Source organism: Chrysemys picta, chromosome 7 (genome assembly GCF_011386835.1).
Source record: "Chrysemys picta bellii isolate R12L10 chromosome 7, ASM1138683v2, whole genome shotgun sequence".
Lineage (NCBI taxonomy): Eukaryota > Metazoa > Chordata > Testudines > Emydidae > Chrysemys > Chrysemys picta.
The window spans coordinates 17,980,855-18,004,033 of NC_088797.1; the positions used below are offsets into that span (position 1 = coordinate 17,980,855).

General features: G+C 44.3%; 1 protein-coding gene across 5 annotated transcripts in view; it reads right to left on the reverse strand.

Annotated features, from left to right (window-relative positions):
- Positions 1 to 23,179, reverse strand: part of SRGAP3 (SLIT-ROBO Rho GTPase activating protein 3) — a 220,478-nt gene that overhangs the window by 71,211 nt on the left and 126,088 nt on the right. For all 5 annotated transcript variants that reach the window (XM_005288493.5, XM_005288492.5, XM_065550842.1 and 2 more), the window contains 2 exons: positions 15,323 to 15,485; positions 2,023 to 2,085 (listed from right to left, as the gene is read on the reverse strand). In XM_005288493.5, coding sequence (XP_005288550.1) covers positions 2,023 to 2,085; positions 15,323 to 15,485 — 226 coding nt within the window. The remainder of the gene's footprint in view (positions 1 to 2,022; positions 2,086 to 15,322; positions 15,486 to 23,179) is intronic.

Sequence of the window (23,179 nt, forward strand, 5' to 3'; positions counted from 1 at the left end):
AGAGGGAGAAGACTGATTTTGGAGCCAATGGTTCCAAATTTTATCCCCAATTCTACACAACAGTGATTTTGCTGTCGAATATTGTTTAATTATATGTGCAGTTCCTCAATTCATTACAAGACATTGCCAAGGTCTGAGAACACCACTTCAATCATGGGTATGGTGGCAAGTCACAGAGCAACACTGCTATGCTGGATCATCCTACAAGCAAAATATGCTACAACATTTTAAACGATCACCCAAGGGATGACACAAGCCAGTTGCCTAACCAAGGTAATATGATTTGTACTCTGTGCATTTCGGATGATCTCTTAAGATAACAGGCTGCCTAGTAAAGCTCAGTTCTTGAACCCGTTTCATTGTAATTTCTGTAAAGAGCATGCCACTTCCAGGCCACGCATTTCTAACAGGCTAACACAAATAGTTGGCTGTCATAGGTAGATCAACTCAAAGTAACGTGGTTCTCCTTCTCCATAGATTTCTGCCTTTTTATTCATTTAAGCACACCCAGGTCAGAATGTGGGAACAGAAAAGCATCATGGGTAAAATCTCACTGAAGACATTGAAAATTTTGCCATTGATTATGGGGCCAGGATTTTACTCCACATTTTTCTTACAGAGTTGCATTCATTTCAGACCCCAACAGACTTTTGAGACTTAGACTGAATTCACGGTGTTATGTCCTTCATTTGGTGTCTTTATCCTATATCTGGATCCTTTATCCAATCTGTGAATAGATTGATCCAAATTTTTCCTCCACCCTCATCTTGAATCTATCACATTGTTTCTGAAATTAATCTTAATATCCTACTGCTGCTAAGAGACCTTTGACATCCAGACATCAGCTCACTCCCAAATCTGGCCCTTTTAAATCTTTCCTGATCACCCACCCACATAGTAACCCACAGAGCAATTCAATCCTACAGCAGCCTGTGCGGAAACAAGCCTGTTAAATAAAGAAACTAGCTATTCTTAGTTAAGGATTTTAGCAGAAATTAAAAAAAAAAAAAAAAGTTAATGGTCTATTGTTTAGGCCAGTTTATCAGCGTGACGGTACAACATGATTATCCATCTTGTTGGTAGGAATAACCTGCTGTGGAGTAATTTATGTCCAGGGAATGGATAGGGTTGAGGGGCTCAACTAGATTGCCTGACTTTTCCTAGGTAAGATGGATGTTATATTGCTTCCTAGAATACATCACCAATCCTTAAACCCAAACAGAAATGAAAAACCAACTCCTGATGGCCAAGGATCAGGAGCAATACAAGGACTTTTACTGCCTCGCTCATGAAAGCCTACGTTGGGAGTAGTGGCTCAGGTAACAGGGTCATTGTTTCGTTAGGAAGATGAGATCTGTGAGGAAACTGCCACTGTTGAATTAAATCAGAAAGAACAGCACTTACAGGAGAAAAGTGATACCAAATTTACCTGCTGAAGGCCAGATTAAGCCATCATCAACTCTGTGACATGGGCAGGCAGCAGAACTCACAGAAGAGCCAGATACAATGTCACTTAAACAGTGCCAATTCAGAGTGACTCCACTGAGCCATCAGAACCTGGCTCAAATTGGAGTCACTGGTGACATCTAAAAGTGACTACAGAAAACAGGAGTAAAGGCAGCATCAGGAAAGCCCCAGCAGGTGTGAATGTTACAGCAACGGGTAAAGATCATATTGCATCTAACCCAAAGCAGCCTGAGGGGCCTCCACTCCACTTAACTGCAAGAATCAGATCATGTAATCTATAATATGGTCTTAAATCCATGGCTTTTAAAAGCTCTCCACTGTAGGTCTAGGACAGTTGGTAAGTTTTTCTCTGCCCTAGTCAAACCCAATTAAAAACCAAATATTTCCAACAACTAAAAAAACCCTAAAAAGGCAGTAACTGTAACAGGGATGGAGAGAGCCTCCAAAAGTAATTGTGTTTCACACTGTACATAACCAATGACATTGACTCTGTTCATGAATAAGGGAATCCTCACTACACAGCTTAAAGAAGAGAAGGAAGAACACATTACTTACTGTGTATAGCTCATTGGTGACCTTCAAGAGTTCTTCATGCATCTGTAGACCAATTTCTTTACTCTAGGACAAAAAACATTGAAAGGTAAATTGAGATTCTGTTATGGTCACAATATTTACTTTTTCTTACAAAGGTCAGCACACTGGGGGGGGAGGGGGGAAATAAATGAACAAGTTGTGCGACCTTGCATGGTTCTGTGCTTACATGACATAATACTTAATGGTTTTCAGCCTTGCTCGTCGTCAGGTGAATTCTGGATGCTTTTTGCTGTGCTGCTGGTGGACCCTGCCTGTAAGACCAGCACTGCCAGCCAGAAGATTGCCTAGGAGATGTGGATCCTTCAGTGGCACAAAGATTCCTATGCCAGCTTGCCCCTGCAGGAGGGGTGCAGCCAGGGATAGGAGGCCTGGCTCAGCTGATCCCCAGAGCCTGTACTGGTGCCTTGGGGCTAGCAGCTGTACATTAATCCAGCCTTTGGGTTGCTCTTGGTTACGCTGAGGGACCAAAGTGGCACACAACCAGCCCAGGATTAGAGGAAAGCAAAAGGCACTTTGACATATGCCCCATCCTGAGCTGGACTGCATCCACCTCCGCCATAGCCAGGGATGTGGGCCTTCATCTTCAAACCTTAACTAACTCGTCAGTTCTTTCTTCCTGCTGCAGTGGGAGCTCTGCACTCTGATGGAATGCCAACAAACACCTCCTTCCTCCACCACCACAATGCACGTTTATTCAGCCCCTTTCATCAGGGGAGGGTTAGGTCAAGTGCTCAGTGTTCTGCCCGGGCAAGTGGTGTAGAAGCCATGTGAGCATCACAATTACAACACTGGCAAAATCTAGCAAACCCCTGATAAGCATGTTGGACTCCAGTGAGGTCTGCTGCAGTAGCCATGCATCTTCAGTGTGAAAAAATGGGATTATGGGATGACCACATCCCTTCTCGATGATGTGACACACATGCAACATAATCAGTGGGGGGCAGGGGAGGGTGATGAACAGAAGGTTGGGGCTCAGATAATATGGTGATGGGCAACAGAAGATATACATCAGAGACGGGGAAGGGATTAATGTTACAGCATTACAAACATGCTGTTAAAATTCAGGAAGATGGTGACTCTTAAAACTCACTGATCACGCGCATAATGGAAGAGGTGAGTTTTTGGGGTGGGCAGGTTAAATGAGGCTGGTTCCGCGGATCGAAGCAGCAAGGGCGTTCCACGCTGGAAGGATGCCAAATATCTGGGGTGGGGGAGTTCATCGGTTTTGTTGGGCTTTTTTTAAAACCACAAATAAGGTCTGAAACATCGTGTAATGAGACGTCTTTGTTCCAAACCCCTTAATCACTTGCGTCCGAGTGAATCCTGCTAATCCCTAGCAGATGCCTTCACACCCATCCCACAGAGAACAAAACATAGCAACTTATAAATGCCACTGCTATCTAGCCGCATTTTTCACATTACTTTCGTGCTTGCAGGGTTTTTCCTTTCCTTTTCTCAGTTTACAGAGGAGCGGGTAGATTTTGGCAGCACAAGAGCTTTCTGGCAATGCCTTTTTAAAATACATTCTGCCTCCACCCAGATTTGCCCTCTGTTGCTTCCACTGCTTCCTAGACAAGATTTTCCATCCTTTGCTCTGCTCCAGCACCAACCAAATGCGTAGATTTTAATTACGTCTCTATTTTAGAAATGAAATTCCCCCATGGTGGGGAATGCCCCCGGGGCTTTATTATTTATTACAACACTTCTACAAATCCTGTCTAATATCCTTCCTGCTTCAGAAACTGAAATGACACCATCAAGTAGGCTGCCAATCCACTTCGGGATTCTGTTTTTCACATTTATAAACTTGAAAACCAAAATACAGATGTTTTCTGCTTTCACTGCACCTAGAATATTAGCAATGGGCGGCCCCAAATTAACCAAGATTTCTATTTCCATATTTTTTTAAAAATCCTTATTCAAATAAAATCCATAAATGTAGATGCGAACAACAACATTGTACAGACCTATACATCCATGTTGCACCTCTCAATTATTGCACTCCTCATTCCAGACTTACATTTGCCCCTGTATCACCCAAACCAGGTTTCAGACACCATGGTGATGAGCACAATACAGATCTCTATACACTCGGATGAAAAAATTCCTCATAAGGTCTCTGACCCTGCAAAGTTCTGAGTAGCCCCAGCTCCCTCTGTGTTCAGGAGGAGCTGAGAGTATTCCCATTCCAGCAGGAGGCACTCAGCACCTCTCAGAGTCAGGGCCTTGGTGTAATTTCTTTGCATTGTGAATCCACAGTCATGAAACTGAGCTTATAGAAAAATATTATTTTGCTAACATAACTCACTCCTCTCAACACCGAACTCTGTGGGTCTAACATTTTTTTTTTTGTTTCTCATTTCGGGGATTCTGTCCAATGTTAGGAGACAGGAAGGTAGAAGGGCAGTTGGGTCCCCTGGATGGCTGCAATAGCCTTTTATATCTTTATGTTTACCTAGCACTTTTCATTCTGAGGCATCCCAAATTTTACAGGCTGTAATCTAAACTAATATACAGGTATCACTTAATCCGCCACACAAATGCAGCCAACTCTGGGGAGAAATAGGGTGGCTTAGCAGCTCACAGCAACAACTGCCTAACTGAAGAATACTGCATACGGTTGAAAGTACATTAAGAATTGAGATTGGAAGCATATACATGCCAATATGGGAATTTTACCAGGATACTGAGGTTAACAATTGTAAAAAATGCCATCTCACCTTTAATGAGCTCAAATGGTCAGGAAAGACAGCAAGCCTAGCAGCAGAGCACTCCCAGGGTTTTCACTTCAGTACCGATTTAGCAGGCAGAGTACAACCTGCAGAGTCACTAACCATGTGCTGGGGTATCTTTCGTAGGTGATTGTGGGAAATGCCCCAATCAGCTAGTGATCCCATGCAATCCTGCTTAGCTTGTAGAAGCTAACAGAATCCCCTCTAGTACTGGAATGGATGAAGTAGCCCTACTGCCCTTCCTTCATTTCACTTTGGGTGGATCAATGTCTGTATGAGAATCAGTCAAAATACTTCTCCAATGAGGCACTACACTACAAAAGTAACCACTTCAATGCCACATCATGAGGGCCTCTGTTTCCACTCCAGCACTGGCAGGGCCTTAGAAAGCTTAGGGAGGACAGTCCATTGTAAATGTAAAGTTTCATGGGTATTTTTTCTTGGCATCCTTTTCCCCCCTGATGCTGAAATCCCAATATCAATTTTTTTTTTATTTTGGCAAGGAGATGCAGATTTTAATCATGATATAGCCTCCCAGCTCCCACAACATGAATATAACATTTCACAGGAAAGGGCATTTCTTAGGGAACTGCTGATCATTTATTCTTGGCTGCAAACAAAGTCAAATCCTACTTAAAAATCCAGCGGTTGGATGTTACTGCACATGTGCATCCATTACTTTCCTGTTTCCCTTGTAATTACACCCAGATTCTCTCTGTGGACTCTTTTTGGCCTTGGCACATTCATTATAATTTGAAGACAGGTTTAAAATAAGTATAGACCCCCAAAACACTAAGAAGTCACTTTTAGAGTTCCTCAGGCAACTCAATATATTTTTGTGCATGCAGTTAGCATGAGCAACCTCTCCTGGGCCTGTTTAACCAAGGAAGCCCACATCAGACAGGAGACCTGTAATTAAAGCTGCGTGGGTAACCTACGCACATCCAAAAAGTTTAAGCTTAGATTACTAAAAGTTAGTCTTTAGTATGCAGGGCGCAGCTGATAGGATAGCCAATTAACAGGCTGCAATTTATCTCTGAACGATATTTCAGATAAGAATAAAATACAATTTTCAAAAGTGACTAGGAATTTGGGGTGCCTTGGGTTTTTTTGGTGCCCAAACTGGGATACCTTAAAGAGGTTGGATTTTCAGAAGGAGCTAAGTACCTCCTGCCTTCTGAAAATCAGGCTCCTTTAGGGTGTTACAAATTGGGCCCCCAAATTGAGGCAGTGAAAATCTCTAGCTATTCTTAGCACTACCTTCCATTAACATAGAGGTAACAAAAGGTATGTCTACACTACCCACCGGATTGGCAGACAGCGATCGATCCAGCGTGGGTCGATTTATCGCATCTAGTTTAGACGCAATAAATCGATCCCTGAGCACTCTCCCATCAACTCCTGTACTCCACTGCCGCGAGAGGCGCAGGCGGAGTCGACAGGGGAGCGACAGCAGTCAACTCACCGCAGTGAAGACACCACCACGCTAAGTCGATCTGAGTACGTCAACTTCAGCTACATTATTTACATAGCTGAAGTTGCCTAACTTAGATCGATTCCCCCCCCCCCCAGCGTAGACCAGGCCAAAGGTTTCTTTCACTCACAGTTCAACCCAAACACCCAGTATTTCCACTATTTAGCCTTTCCCACACCAGTGAAAGGCCTAACCCAAAATTCAAGCTCCAAATACTCTGAATTTGAAGGCGTTCAGATGGAGGTCTGAACTGTATAGTTGACCTCTATCTTTTGCAGCTGCCAAGCCAAAACCCCTGAACCAAACCCCTCCCAAACTAAATGGAGAAGGGTGGTCTTGTGGTCAAGACACTGAAACAAGACTCTAAATTCCTGGATTCAGTTCTTGCTTCTGCCTCCGACTTCCTGCGTGACTGCGGGCAAGTCAGCGAGGCCATAATTTTCAAACCTGGCTACCTAAAATTAGGCTCTTGAATCCAGCTAAATATAAGTGGCCTGATTTTCAGAAGTGCTGCTTACCCACAAATTCCACAAAAGAAAATGGAGCTGCAGGTGTGCAGCACATTTAAAAATTGGCTCACTTAGAAGCACTTCATTTGCACTTTCTAGATTCTGGAGGTTGCTGGGAACCAGAGCAGTCCTGTTATGAGTTAGAACAGCCCTTGGGATTGCTCTACTTTGAACCGTGCTGTCATGCCCCCTAGAAGCCTAACAGGCCCCTTTTCCTCCACCACCCACAAACCCACCCCCAGAGTGGGTAGACTAGTGCGGTTTACCAGCTCTACACTGCCTGGAGAGCCTTGCTGTTCTGAGTAGTTGGGGTAAAGGGGCCAGGATCTCAAAGACCACAGCTCACCAGTTCACACTGTTGGATCCTTTCCCAAATGCAGCTAGGCAAGAAGCCAAAGGACACTCAAATCTCTTCAGAGTTTGCCCTCTCTCTTCTAAACAAGAGAAAAATTACTCTGATATATTTATGAGGAGACAAAGTCAAAATGTCAGGCAGCGCGTTCCAATTCGCCGGCACCATCTGCAAAAATCCAACCTTTAATTTAGCTGCCTGATTTATGCCTTCCATTCCTATTAGAAAGCAGTTACTTGGATAGAGCAAGAGATGGGTTCAGTTTAGGAGCCCTTATTAAAATCAATGCTGCTGCAAGGGAAAAAAGAAAAAAGCACCCAACGATGCAGTGCAGCCTCCTTGACAACACAGAGAGTGAGCATTTAAAAAAAAAAAAAAAAGCACTTCCTTATTTGCAGACACCACATCGTCATTAGGTTTCCATCCAGAACAATGCAGTACACACCATAACCAAATTCACTTCACTGTCACGGCAAGTAATTAAATCTCAGCTCAGGGAATAACATAGCACTATTATTTCAAGCACAGCCATGTTTGTGTCTGTTACATATTTTTTCCCTATGTTCTATCCTAATAAAACAAACAGCACGTTTATTTCCATCCCTTGCATTGGGGGTGACTAAGAAGCTGGGGAGGGAGAACAGAACCCCTTCTGGGGGTCTGCACCGATAGCACTTCTCCCTCTCAGGACAGCAACCACCATTGGCATCTACTAAAACAATGTGCTGAGGCTGAAGTGGGGACACCGATTTGTACAGACGGGAGATCAAATTGGATCATCTTCAATAACTGTTCTTAGGAAGGCAATAAACTAAGAGGCTATCAGTAATACTAATAATGGCCCCAATCATCTCCTATGTGGAACAAGCATGAGTAGAAGCCTGGGAACTCTGGGAATATTCCCTTATCAGAGTCTCCTCTCTCTTTGTACCTCAAAGGTAGGGTTCACCTCCTTCATGGAGTAGGCGGGGAGTTCATCTCTGCAAGTACTGATAAGCTAGAGGACAGGGATGGCTGAACAGAAGCCATGTGCCTCTACAATGCTTGAGGACACCTCCACACACACACACACGGCTCTGCAGAGTTTCCCATTGGCCATTCCCCTGGAACACTCCCTTTAGGGAGGGCCACAGTGCACAGGGAGCACACTTAAATGATTATCTCACTCTGGACTGCATGGGAGGGAAGAAGGATTGGGGGGGGGGGGGACAAAAAACACACACTCCATGCATGAAGCCCAATCTCACCAAGAAACATTCTAGTGGACCCGGGGAAGGAGGGAGGATGCCATGGAGACTACATACTTCCCAGACAGGGACTCGTTTAGTTTATAGCTTGTCTCCAGGCCAAGTGGATGATTTGGCCCGATGGCTCTTACCATACGAGAGTATTTTACACATGAATAAGTTGACTCTTGCATCCCATAGATGAGGTAATCACCATTGTCTTCATCTGAGTGGTGGGGAAGCAGATGCAGAGAGGTTAACTGACCTCCCCTGGTCACTAATAGTCATTCTCAGAGTCAGAATTAGAACTCAGGAGGGCTGGCTCCCCTACACTTAAACCACATGATGATGCCCATACCTTTCAAAGATGATGATTAAAAATGAACAAAGCAGATCAGAGCTCTTCAAACCCTGGCCCATTTCTAGAGCCAGGAACTAGTTTCTAGATGCAGGAACAGCCATCTGTTCTGAAGGTGCTGAAATGTTCAGCTAACATTTTCCTTCCGCACCCTATTATTTTTTCCATTTTCACTGCATGCCCCTCCAGCTTCCATCATGGACCAGATGCACTGAAATACAGAGAGATGGGGCTTTCTCGTGGTATTTTCGGCTTCAGTCAAAGAAAGAAGTACCAGAAACCTGATAAACAATCCAGCTCAGGTTTGCATCTCCTAAAAGTTCAGATAAAGACATTCTGGGGACTGCAGAATAACTTCCCAGTGACAATGATTGACAATGAACTAGAAATTATACTGCAGGGCACAAATCTTTATTAGCCAGGGAATGGATTCGATGATCCAAAAGGTTTTTTCCCCCATCTCTAATTCCTACCACTTTATGACCTGAACTAAAATCTTTTGAAAACCACGCATCAATAAAAACTGAATTTATACAGTCAGATCCCAAAGTCATGTACAAGCTGAAATATAGCCACCTCTGGGTAGGAAAACTGCAGCCTCTTCGTTTTTAAAAGAAGCACTGGACACAAAAGAGTTCCTTTTTTTGGTTCAGTTTTAATCTGACATTGCCCATGTTTGCAAATTTTTTTTTTTTTTAAAACAGGGAAATATTTTGGTTGTCAGAGAGAAGTAGAACCAGTGGCACAAGTAATAGAGAAAAAAATAAAAACACTGTGTGTCTCACAGTTGGAGACCCAAAAATGGAGATACTCATAATCAGAAGCCACTTATGAAATGGCTCACTCATGTGTCCAAAAGGCACTTGTCACCGTCCTAGTAGTGGCGCTGGGATATTTGTATTATAAGTATTCATGTTTCTGTTTGGACCTGAATACACAATCCCAGTGTTCAGCACCAGAGCTGGCTGGAAAACAAAATATTTCCGATATGAAAAAATTCAACTTCTGGGGGAGGGAAATTATCCCAAATTGGGAGGAAAAGTCAAAAAATATTGGGAACGTGTTGATTTTGACAAATCAGTATTTTCCAATGGAAAAAATTTCCTTTTGAAATTTTTGATCGGCTCTATTCAGCGGGCAGTGTGCCGGACTGTAAACCATTCTAGTGAAATTTATTACTTTTGGAGGACTGATGGATTTTACCTAACAAGAAAACACATCCACTAGAGAACAATTGCCCTTTGTCGTTGTAACTTTAACAGACCAGTGCAACAAGAAAAGCGATATCATTACTGGGTCTTTTTATAAAGATCCCAAGACACATTTAATATCCCTTTGGGCTTTTCCTTCGCCATAAAAGTCATCAGTACAACACTACCCAGCCTTAGAGTAACTAATGAAAGGCCTCGAGCTTGGGTTTTAAGATTGCAGTAAACTATTGTGAAGATTATAACAAGTGCCATGGCTTTAGATTACTAGGCCCATAGAAGGCAGGCAAAGTGGTCATGGAATGAGAGAGTCATCTGATACTGAGTCATTCCTGCTCCTGAATCAACTCAAATGGGTTGCTAGGAGGCACTGTAATTGACAGTCAAGATTGTAGCAGAAGGTTCCACACCAGATTCTAATGCATTGCCGAGTGAAGGAGAGTGCATAATTCACTTAATTGCTGCGATAAAATTTAAATACAGTGGTTCGATTATAGCAGGATGAAACCTGTGCCACCTACTACAGAGATCAATCGTGCTGATTAGACCTTCTCGCACATCTATCGTGTTGGGATTATCACCCTTTCCTTTGCAAAGAGAATCCATTGCAGCCATTTTACACCATCCCAAATGACTGTGCCACATTGAGTAGTGATGAAAGTGTCACAATAGAATGATGCAATGGCATCTGAAGCCAATGAACATGAGGTGGTGGGGGGGAGAAATAATTGTGGTGCTTCCACCACAACATAGCTCACAACTGGCTCTATTTACAGATGAAAGGGTAATTCTCTCCACCTGGTATTGCTCTAAAGGAAACTGACACTCCATTAAAATACTCCATTACCCTACAGTAACGGCCCGAAGTACTATATTACAGGTGATGCCTATTGCAAAGGTTGCCTAACACTTTCCATGTTAACCCCCTCTTTTCAATGGCAAAGAACTCTGGCAACTTTAACCATTTGGGCTCAAATTTGCCATGACTGAGGTCTGCCTCAAGTTGAATTTTTCTGGAAAGCTTGAGCAAAAAGGCTGCAACTATTTCCAAAAGGTTATTGAAAAATAATAATTAGCACTATGGGTATGTGACATATTTTACAGGCATGTAAGAAGACTGAGGATTGCCCTCAAAAGCTTATCGTCTAAGTAGACAACATACAAACTGGGGGCAGGAAGGATGCAATACAAGACTATTCTTTTTACACACACACACACACACACACACACACACACACACACAATTTGCATTGTGTGTGCTGTATTTTTTTCCCCTTTAACTCCTGTCCCTTTTCTGGTCCTTAATCCTCATCAACACTTCAAATTTGGTCTCTCTGACCTTTAACCATTTCCTTTTTGAATTGAAGTTGGTTGGTTTTCATTAAACCTTTCCTCGTTTCCTTTTTTTCTTTTGTTTTAATTTCTTTACTCTTTTCCAATTTTCCTTTCTCCTTGTAAGCTATAGTGTCAGGCCATTACTGTAGAATGCTAATGGGATTTTTGCTTATTGGGGGCCACTGTAGTAACAATGGCTTTCCAAGAAATAGGACTTCTCTTTAAGATGATAAAAGGATTTTGATAAATAATTTCTGCTGCTTCCCTAAAAACAAGAGAGACTCGTCTCCTATTTGGACATGTTGAGCCAAACTGCCAGCTGCTATAAACCGATATACCTTGTTGACATACAATTGCTGTAGTTCCACTGAATTCAGTGGAGATATGTCGACTTCCACCAACTTAAAATCTGGCCCTATTGGTTTGCCTTGGCTCTCACTAAAATGCCCAGTGACAAGGGGGTGCAGAGCCCAGCTGCACAAAAGCTCATTATTTTCTGCCTCATCAAGTCTTATCAAAAGCCAAGATGCTTGGAATCATCCTTGTCCCTGGAGCTCCAAACAGATTTATATAACCAACACTATAACCCAGCTCCCTGAGGAGAGCAGCTTGCATCTGGGTTTTTTTCTGGGTTCATAATTCCTGGTAAGGAGGAAAAGAAACAAAACGCACCACACACACATGCAAGCAGAAAGGGGGATTAAGGTTTGGGAAAGGGAATGATTTCTAAGTAGTTTTTCCTCATCGTTCAAGGCTAACAAAGCTCCCAGTGCTTTCAGTCAAAGAGGGAGTGTTCCAGGAGGAAAGAATGGGAGAGAGACATGCCTAACAGAATTGCACAGTGCCCTAACGTTACCAACAACTAGGGTGGTGGTTACTGCATGGCAATGCACTGAGAGGCCATCTTCCAGAACCAAAGAGTCAACTCCAGTCTCAGTCCTAGAGAATCTATGGATCCTCACTGGGTTCAAATTATCCATCTCCCTGACAACATCACGGCAAGCAAGAAAGGTTTGAATCAAACTGGCTCCACTGCAGAGCAGGAGAACAAGCTGTGCCATAAATATAAGACTCCAGAGTTCAGAGATGTGCAGTGAAATCAGAAACCATCTTTGGAGGAAATGACAACAAGCAGCATCATTGGATCACAGTAGGGCGAGATGAACGAGGCTTCTAAGAGTGGGCCCAATGCAAGGGCAGGATATAGTCCCCGGATAAAAGACGTATTGGATATTAACACTGATTCTGCACCTCCCTCCCCATGAGCCTTTATGCAATCATTTTTATTAGGAAAAGACAAAGCGGTTCAGACAAAAGTAAAAACTAACTCAAATCTTAGCCCCAAATTCAGAATCCAAATCTTACCTGAGGTTCCAAAAGTGTAAGTTAAACTTCCCTCTCCCCCTCAATGTGACAGCTGAGGCCATTGTGAGCCTTTATACCAACTTGGGAGTGAAACTGAGCGATCTGTTGGCTCTCTTAAATCCTGCCTACTCCAACACTTTTAAACACCAGCTCAGTGTCTCCAAAGTTCCCATTTCCCTCCGGCTTGGGTAAGCCAGTGGGCCACTCCTTGGGCTAGCCATGCAGAAACCTATCTACCATTGGAAGGATAAAGATCTTCAGTGTAGAACAACAAAATACAAAGCCACAGTTTACTGGCTGATAATCCTGACGGGAGCTCAACTGAAGTCAGTAGGAGGTTAAGGAACTCAGCACCTCTCCGGACCTTTGTTGGCAAATTACCATTGTGCTGATCAAATGCAACTCAATTATGCATGTCCTGATAGCTCAGCAATTATACATCCCTCTCTTTACTGCAATAGTTTATATTTACATAATGAGAGCTCAATATACACTTGTAATGGGAGAAGTCACAAAACCTTCCAGTTCCTCTATGCATCCAGTGTGTCACAATCCATTAATAAATCCTGGACTGGGGGAATTCAAAGTGACATCTTGGAAACAAATGTTACCATAATTTATCATCAAAGAGCAATCTACAGCAAAACTAAACGGCTGAAGAACAATTAGGGATGCCTTTAACCCTTCTGGTGCTGGCTTATTTGCATGACACTCATCTATTAATATAGCCTATGACATGCTCTCCCCAGGATAAGGACTGGAAATGCCATCAGTTGAGATATTCAAAGCAACACTGGACAAAACACGGGAAAATACATTTTAGGGAACAATCATGTTGGCTGCAGGGCTAGATTGGATGATCTAATAGGTATTTTCCAGTTCTCATTTCTGGGATATTCATCAGTGCCTAAACTACCTCATCAAAACACTGACAAAAGTGAAAACCCACAACTCAGTTCTAAAGATTCTGTCTGAAACAGTACACAGGGGGTTAAAGCATAACGCTTATCCTCTAAATTGTCAGCCTCCTGATATACGTTAGTGGCAAATGACGACACAAAATAAGCCTTTTCAGTGATTTAGCTGGTCATTATTTCTATGGACATGTGAGTCCTACTGTGATTTAAACCTCCAGGGACAAATGCAAGTGAAATCACACGACTCCACAACTCAATTGTGCAGCTTCCTTCTGATTAAAAGCAGGTGCTGGCTTTGACAGGCTAGAGATGGAGACAATGCTACTTTATTTCTGTCGGCAAAAGGACTGGAGAGTGGGGAAAGAAACCATTTCTACACAAAGTAAGTATTTGTACCATTAAGTCTAAATAAAGGAAAAGAAATGGAACATTGTCTACTCAGCAAAATATTTTATCACCTTGGCTAGGTAAAAGATTGAAATATTTTAAACACTAGGCCCTTGTTTAGTCACCATTCAAGCACAGACATGTGCTACTGTGATTTAAAATGAGATATGCCATCCAAAGATACACACTGGGACCAACTGGGGAGAAGGGAAATTTGTAAAAGTAAATTGTAAATAGTTCCTTTTTAGTCCTACTTAACTCTGAATTAGGCAAAAACTGGACCCTTGAATCCAAGACCCTTCAAGGCAGTTATGGGGCAGAAAAAGGAGAAGGATGTTCAATTTCAGGCCACCAGAATCAAACTTGCCCTTAGGGTTTCAGTTCTAGGTCAGATCCAAAATCAGAAGTGTTACAGTTTAGACCCAGATATGGCTGAAATATCATAAGAATGGCCAGTTTTCAGGAGATTTTGGTCCATGGCAGCAGAAGTTTAATGATAATTGCTCATCCTACCAGATTCCCACCATTTAGGATGGTCAGAAAGCTCACAAGACCATCTGATCCCATGAGATTATTGTTGGGCTGGAATCTCATAAGGTCAGCTTGACATTTTGGGAATGTCAAATCCAAATCTTTGAACCTGAATCCTAACCTTGACACTAGAACTAGCCTGAAACCTCAAACCCAGCCTAAACCAAATTGAGATTGGAGCAATGTCAATACAGTCCAACTCTGTTAAAGCGAGAGGAGACTTTATTGGCAAGGAACTGATCCTATTCACTCACATGTAAATAGCCAGCCACACAGTGTGGAAAATAAGATACTACACTTGTGCCCAGACCATAAGCTCTGCAGAAGGCCATCAGACAGGTCCAGTGTGCATGCATTTGTAACTGGGATTGGTTCAGTGGATGCACTAAAGAAAATTTTGGCCAGGAATTTAGAAAGAGAACTGGGGAGTCTCAATTCCCAGATTCCTCCACTTTTTGTTTCTGGAAAGTATCTCTAAGAGGTGTAGCCCTGGTCTCTCAAGTCAATGGCAGTACTCTCTCAAGTCCACTACTTCAATAGGGCTGGAATTTCACTGCAGGTTTCTTTAGCTCCTGCAAAAGCAAGATATTTTACAGTTCCCACATCCACACTATTTCTAATATGAAGAGTTTTGCATTTTTCATGCAAGAATTTCAGATTGCTTTACCATAGTGACTATTGCTATCCCCACTATTACTATCCCCACTTCACAGCTGATCTCAATCCCAAAATCTAAAGCAGGTTCAAACTATCACTCTCCCATCTTCAATGGATCTCTAGTTTGTGCACAATCTCATAGGAAGTTGCATTGCTCTGTGAAAAATTAAGAATGGCTCCTTAATAAAAACTGCCCATTGCTTTGCTTACCTTCTTAAAGAGCCTGATGACGTCTTCGCTGATCTGCGAGAGGCGGACAATGACATTGTTCATGAAGATGTCATTCAGGGTAGCATGGTCTTTGCTCTCTCGCCGAGTCTGGGTCAAAACTAGATACCAGCAATTCACCGGGGAAAGGAGGTGCTGATCCTTCCTGGGGAAACATGAACAATTCAAAGAGGGGTTTAATTCACAAGTGGATACTATCAACGATACTGATACAGTCATCTTCCACTGAATAAATCTGCTACTATCCCTTCTGCCTAACAAAATAGGTCTGAACTCAGCCTTGTCACCTTCACTAAAGCCAGTGCAGCATTTGATTAACTACTTGATTGCCATTCATAGCATGTGTTCTGGATTCAAGCTGTTCCTGCTGTGCATGGCTGATTAGAATGAAATGTGAGGTCTCATAACAAATATCCATAAAAGTGTTACTTCATTGGATGCATTTATTATACCCAGAGCTAAATGAATGTGAAACCTCAGATGTGCAGATCTGTTGACAGGATAGCTGGTCATCACATCTCGTGCTACCAACATCCATAATCTCCTCACGTCCATGGTGCTCCCTTCCCTCCCCCTGTGGGGACTGGCCCGGGCCTTGCCATGCCCCCCTAGTGGGGCACACCCCACAGTTTGGGGACCAGTGTTGTAATGATATTCAGGCCTTTAAAAAAAAATGTGTGGCCTGCAAGGGGAGAATTACACTTCAGTAACACAGTGCAGCCTCTCTATATACAGCAAAAGGTGCAAGTCATAGCAGTGTGCCTGATATAACAGGAAAACTGAATGTATTTCATCAGTGTTCGTAACCAATACAATACATCATAACCTCATAATAGGAGAATTCTGATAATGACCCCTAGGAGTGTCATGGTGAATTGGTGCCTGCCTCGTCTGGTATCTCTAGTTGTCTAGGAAGCAGACACCAGTCAGTTTGGTGGGAGGGTTTCTAACTACACAAATTTGGCATTTCGCTCTTTTTCCCCCCCACGCACCAACTTGGCAAAATTTCAGTCAGCCAGTGAGGCAGACTTATAATTTCTGTGTCTAAATCTTCTCTGAATCTCACGCTCCACTTGGCTATTAACAAAGTCATGATTAATGACAATTTTAACGGCAAGTTTGTGCCAAAAATAGAGGGGGGACGTTCCAGCAATGTATTGTCCAACACACAGTCCATCACTTTGCATTCACATGCAATATTTTAAAAGCTATTCTCGGATGGGGTCCCAAAACGCTTCATCAACATCCCTTGGTTCACACAACCCCTTTGCAAGGTGGGAAAGTATTACTCCATCCACCAGAGACTGATAACCTGAGGCACAGAGAGGTCCTATTCCCAAACCTTCAATTCTCAGACTGATCAGTAGAGTACCAAATTTCAAAGGAAAATATACCCAGGTAATCCAGCCACTGAGACTGAGGTACCTGTATCTGTCCCCAGGTTTGGCTAAAAGCCAATGTAACCCTCTGGTAAATGTGTGTTCCAGGTCCCTCTCTGTGCTCTATCAACAGATGATCACTTGGAGGAGAGGAAGGTGATCAGGAACAGTCAACATGGATTCACCAAGGGAAAGTCATGCCTGACCAACCTGATTGCCTTCTATGATGAGATAACTGGCTCTGTGGATATGATATATCTTGACTCTAGCAAAGCTTTTGATACGGTCTCCCACAGTATTCTTCCCAGCAAGTTAAAGAAGTATGGATTGGATGAATGGACTATAAGGTGGATAGAAAGCTGGCTAGATTGTGGGGCTCAGTGGATAGTGATCAACGGCTCAATGTCTAGTTGGCAGCCGGTATGAAGCGGAGTGCCCCAGGGGTCGGTCCGGGGGCCGGTTTTGTTCAACATCTTTATTAATGATCTGGATGATCTGGATGATGATGGGATGGATTGCACCCTCAGCAAGTTCGCAGATGACACTAAGCTGGGGGGAGAGGTAGATACGCTGGAAGATAGGGAAGGGGGTACAGAGTGACCTAGACAAATTGGAGGATTGGGCTAAAAGAAATCGGATGAGGTTCAATAAGGACAAGTGCAGAGTTCTGCACTTAGGAAGGAAGAATCCCATGCACTGCTACCGGCTGGGGACCGACTGACTAAGCAGCAGTTCTGCAGAAAGCGACCTGGGCGAGAAGCTGGATATGAGTCAGCAGTGTACCCTTGTTGCCAAGAAGGCCAATAGCATATTGGGCTGTATTAGTAGGAGCATTCCCAGCAGATCGAGGGAAGTGATTATTCCCCTCTATTCGGCACTGGTCAGGCCACACCTGGAGTACTGCATCTAGTTTTGGTCCCCCCACTACAGAAGAGATGTGGACAAATTGGAGAGAGTCCAGCGGAAGGCAACGAAAATGATTAGGGGGCTGGGGCACATGACTTACGAGGAGAGGCTGAGGGAACTGGGATTAGTTAGTCTGCAGAAGAGAAGAGTGAGGGGGGATTTGACAGCAGCCTTCAACTACCTGAAGGGGGGTTCCAAAGAGGATGGAGCTCGGCTGTTCTCAGTGGTGGCGGATGACAGAACAAGAAGCAATGGTCTCAAGTTGCAGTGGAGGAGGTCTAGGTTGGATATTAGGAAACACTATTTCACTAGGAGGATGGTGAAGCACTGGAATGAGTTACCTAGGGAGGTGGTGGAATCTTCATCCTTAAAGGTTTTTAAGGCCCGGTTTGACAAAGCCCTGGCTGGGATGATTTAGTTGGGGCTGGTCCTGCTTTGAGCAGGGGATTGGACTAGATGACCTCCTGAGATCTCTTCCAACCCTAATACTCTATGATTCTATGCTGTGGTCCTACCTAGAGAGTCCTGTCTCTTTAGTTCGAAATGTAGCAGTTCTTGTTCATAGCTCTGGAGGTCCCTGGTTCAATCCCCAGTGCATCAGCCATTGTCACGAAAACACCTTTTACACAGCCATCCTGGGTGTCCAGCCTGACAGAAAGAGACTGTCCTAGGAGGTCAACTGTCAAGAATATCCCTCATTGTATAGGGCAGTGGTTCTCAACCAGAGGTCCGGGGCCCCCTGGGGGGCCACGAGCAGGTTTATGGGGGGCTGCCAAGCAGGGCCAGCTCTAGATTTGCTGGGGCCCAGGGCAGAAAGCTGAAGCCCCACTGCATGGGGCTGAAGTCTGGGGCTCTGAGCCCCACCACCCAGGGGGGAAGCTGAAGCCTGAGCAACTTAGCTTTGCGGAGACCCATGTGGCATGGGGTCCAGGCCGTTGCCCTGCTAATTACCCCCTAATGCTGGCCCTGGCTTTTATATGCCGAAAAACAGTTGTGGCAGAGGTGGGCCATGGAGTTTTTAATAGTATGTTGAGGGGGCCTCACAGAGAAAAAGGTTGAGAACCCCTGGTCTAGGGCTACATGGCCCACATATAGAGAGATGCATCCTAGAACCCTCTGCGTTCACTGGCATAGCTCGGAGCAGGTCACTTTCTCTCATGGTCAGCATAAGATATACATAACACAATGTCCTTGGGTGGGTCACAGGCAGCGGGTTGAACCAGAGACCTCTAGATTTAAACCCATGAGCTTCTACTGTCTAAGCTCAAATTCCCAGCTTGGTTAGCAGCAGACTCACAGACCTCTATGTGGTCCAGCCAGAAGTGGAGCACAGAGCACCTCACAATGTAAACATGGGGCAACACCCCTCCCCAATCATCTCTGGCAGTATAACCCATGTGGACAAGAAGACAGTGTATGGGGATACCACAAATGGGACGAGGTAGGGCTAGAGGATCCACTCGCACATGAATTCTCCGTTCTCTCACTGCACAGCGAGTTTGTGGAAGTCTTCAGGGTGCGGGGTCGAGGAGGGGGGGGGAGGGAGAGAAGCTTCCCAACCATCCCTAGTACATCTGTCCTGCACTCGTCCAGCTACTCAGGATGGGTGTTAGCATGAGGATTTGGCCCCCCCTCAGTCACAGAGGGAAGCTGCTTTTTTTGGCTCAACTTCGTGATCAGAGTGGACCCAAGGGACCTAGTTATAGTCTCAGATAAAGTAGCATGAAAGAGGCATGCAGCAAATTCAGTCACTAGACAGGGGACTCCTCTAATCATTGAAGTCTGAACTAACACCTGCCTTGCAGATGGGAGAGTTAGTTGCTACAGCCTGGTCTACACTACAGTTAGGTCAATGTAAGGCAGTTTACATCAATGTACCTCAGTAAGCATTTATACTAAAATGTAGCTCCCACCGGTGGAACTCACCCACTGCACCGACTTAACTCCACCTCCATGAGAAGCGTAGAGCTTAAGTTGACGCAGTGTTAGTGTAGACACTGCGTTGCTTACATCGACTATTGCTGTCTTTCAGAAACCATCCCACAACACCCCACATTGGCAGTTAAATCGGTGCAAGTGCTCCTGATGAGCATGCGCACTGCAGACACAAGGAGCATAGTGTGGACATGTAAAACTGACTCAATTACTGTGGTGGCTGTACATTGACATAACTTAGGTTGACTTAATTTTGTAGGGTATACTTGCCCTAAGAGACAGGCTAAATTCTAGAACAGCAAGTTAGCTACACCAACCAGTGCAGAACTTACAGCAGAGCAAACCTGCCCTCCCAACAGCAGGTCCAAGGAGGTGGGCTGAAGAGGAGCACCTATGGATTGGGCTCTCTAGGTTGGAAAGGAGCAAACTAGGAAAAGTGGACAGGGGAAACACTAAGGTGGACAGATAATGCATTATGCTCATAAATAGCTTCGTTCGTTAAGACAATTTTCCATTTTTCCTCTGGAGCCTTCATTGCTCTTCTAGTCCTAGATTCTCCTTCAAGTTTGCCATTAGCAATTCTCCGAGTTTCCATCACAGACACAATAGGTTGAATAATCATCTCAGATTTATAAAATTTCCAAGGTTTGCTTTTTTAAAAAAAAGCACTTATTTTCAGTCAGAGACTTCACACACTACACTGCACTCTGATCTTCTTTTCCAGTCACTCGGTATTACCGTGATGGCGCTGCTTCTTGATGTTTTCTTAGTTATATTGTTAGAGATGGATGGTACATGCTCTGGCCCAGTGGTTTCTCAAAGCCGGTCCGCCGCTTGTTCAGGGAAAGCCCCTGGCAGGTCGGGCCAGTTTGTTTACCTGCCGCGTCCACAGGTTCGGCCGATCGCGGCTCACACTGGCCGCAGTTCGCTGCTCCAGACCAATGGGGGCTGTGGGAAGTGGCGCAGGCCGAGGGATGTGCTGGCCGCCCTTCCCGCAGCTGCCAATGGCCTGGAGCAGCGAACCGCGGCCAGTGGGAGCCGCGATCGGCCAAACCTGCGGACGCGGCAGGTAAAAAACTGGCCCGGCCCGCCAGGGGCTTTCCCTGAACAAGCGTCGGATTGGCTTTGAAAACCACTGCTCTAGCCTGTTCTTCTAGACTTCCACGGTAATGATTCCTGGATTTTATTCCCTCCAATTATAATGGTAAATTGAGCATCCAAGACAACTTTCTTGCCAAATCTACTGTTAGTGGTGGCAATAGCCTCCCATAGGTCATTATGTTCTGTCCATTTCCCCTTACAAAGCAAAGAGAAGTCCCTCTGATGCTCTCGACAAGGGTGCCAAGGGAAAACCCCAAGTGCATTGCATCCCTCAAGTTGCGGGAATGAAGGTCCTTCCATTCATGTAATTCCAGCAATTTCAGTGGAAAAAATATGCTGTAAAGTCTATTTTTTATTTTGGCCTGGAAAAGCAAAGCTGCAAACTCCACGCAGTAGTTACATTATTTGCTGTTCACATGCACTCAAGAGGACACAGAGAGCTAAGGGTGTCCTGAGGGAAAGAGAAGATGGGAATTCACCCCAAAGTGCTTGTCCTCCTTCAGGCTTAATTTCTACCCAGGCTCCATAGCAGCCCTACCTGTGGAAGCTGAAGGGCTGGTGTATTGAATCAAAGCATGCTCTGGACAATCTGGTTATGTTCCCAACATTTCTCAGGCAGAACCGGCTCTCTACTCACCACTAGTGGAATGAAGCTGCCACCACTCTCCGGATTGGGAGGAGCAGCTAAATTTCCACCCCAAGATTTCTGCACCAGTTTTCTGCCAGCTCAGCCAACTGACTGTTCTGGCTCCAAGCCTTGCCCCCTACAGTTTTTTTTGGGGGGGGTTGTATCGGATTCCAGCTGCATGGGGTCCCGCTTGCATTTTTCAAAGAGCACAAGAAGAAACCTTTTACCTAATATGGCTGACTAAACTGCCACCCCTGGCACTATTCAGCGCAGACTGCTGCACTGACAGGATGGCTAAGCCTCGGAGCACTCATGGAGACTGGCAGGGCTTAAGTTCTCACAGACTATTTCCCAGAGCTCAGGGCTTCAGCCCCTTGGAGCACCCTGGGGCTCCTGCAGGTTTGAAAATATTTACTGGACTCTGCTCTGATTTAAGTCCTGGAAACTGGATTCCATCTCCATCGGGCAACAGAAAGATGAAGGGTTAGTAGACTGTAAAACAAAAAGAGCTGTTCTGATCTCTCTATGCATGTCCCCTCCTCCAATTCCAGTTAACGTTTCCAGTTTCAATCAGCCTTCAAATCGCCCGAAGACTCAGCTTTGAAAGTGGCCACCTTGGTCATCTCACTCAGGGCCATATATCACCTTTGAGTTGAGCATGCCGTTCCCATTAATTAGTTTACTATGCAAGCACTGAGGGCAGGATGCTTTCACCAAGCTCTAAACTATTAAAAAGACATTTTAAACACACTCTTATGAGTAAGTCTCCTCCGTTTAATAAAAAAAAAAGATTATACTGGCCTTAACACTTGAACATTGCTCCTGTCCTGCAGGAAGATTCCCACTGAATAACTAGGTACTATAGCAGAAAAAAAACCAAACACTACAGGATGGGAGCATTTTTAAAAAGAGTGCCAGAACGCTACACAGTGCCTTAATACATATAATAATGTACACCTCTACCTCAATATAACGCTGTCCTCTGGAGCCAAAAAATCTTACCGCGTTATATCCAACTTGCTTTGATCTGCCAGAGCACGCAGCCCCGCCCCCCCCCCGGAGTGCTGCTTTACTGCGTTATATCCAAATTTGTGTTATTTCGAGTAGCGTTATATTGGGGTAGAGGTGTATTATAGGGGAGGAGGCGTATTATAGGGGAGGTAGTGTAGTTTAATGGAAAACACACAAGACTAGAACTCCGGCGACCAGGGTTCTAATCTCACCTTTGCCACTGGGTGACCATGACAAGTCATGCCAGTCCCTGCTCTGTGCCTCAGTTTCCCTATCCGTAAAATGGAGATAATGATACTGACCTCCTTTGTTAAGTGCTTAGAGACCTGATGTAAAGTTATTAATATAAATCTTATTAATGAATGAAGCCTTGTTACAGCCCTGTGAGAAAGGTGATACGTTATATCCATTTCAGAGAGAAGTGAAGCAAGGCATGGAGAGGCAAAGTGACTAGATGGGATCTAAAAAGGAATTTTCCATCTCTAAATTTCTAGGATTCTCTTCTTCATATGGAATAACCAACAAAATGTCATTTAAAGGGCAAAGATGAACCTTTCCCCTAGCCTGCTCCCATCTTAGCCTTGCAGTTATATTAACATAGGGCAATTGGCACCCTCCAGCTGCACTTGCTTGGAACTTACTAATAATTAGACGTTCACAGTATGTTCCAGGGCTTGCTCAGTCCATCCGCCAGATGCTACTCCTACCTCCATCTGGCTGCCAAAACTAATGAACCCGCAATGAGTTGCTTTAACAGCAGTAACAACTGAGATCACCCATCTCCGAAGGATTCAGAGCCATTACGTGCACACATGGGATGGAGGTCTACTTTTAGCTATTCATTTTTATGATGCTCTACACAGAGCCAGAAGTTCTGCT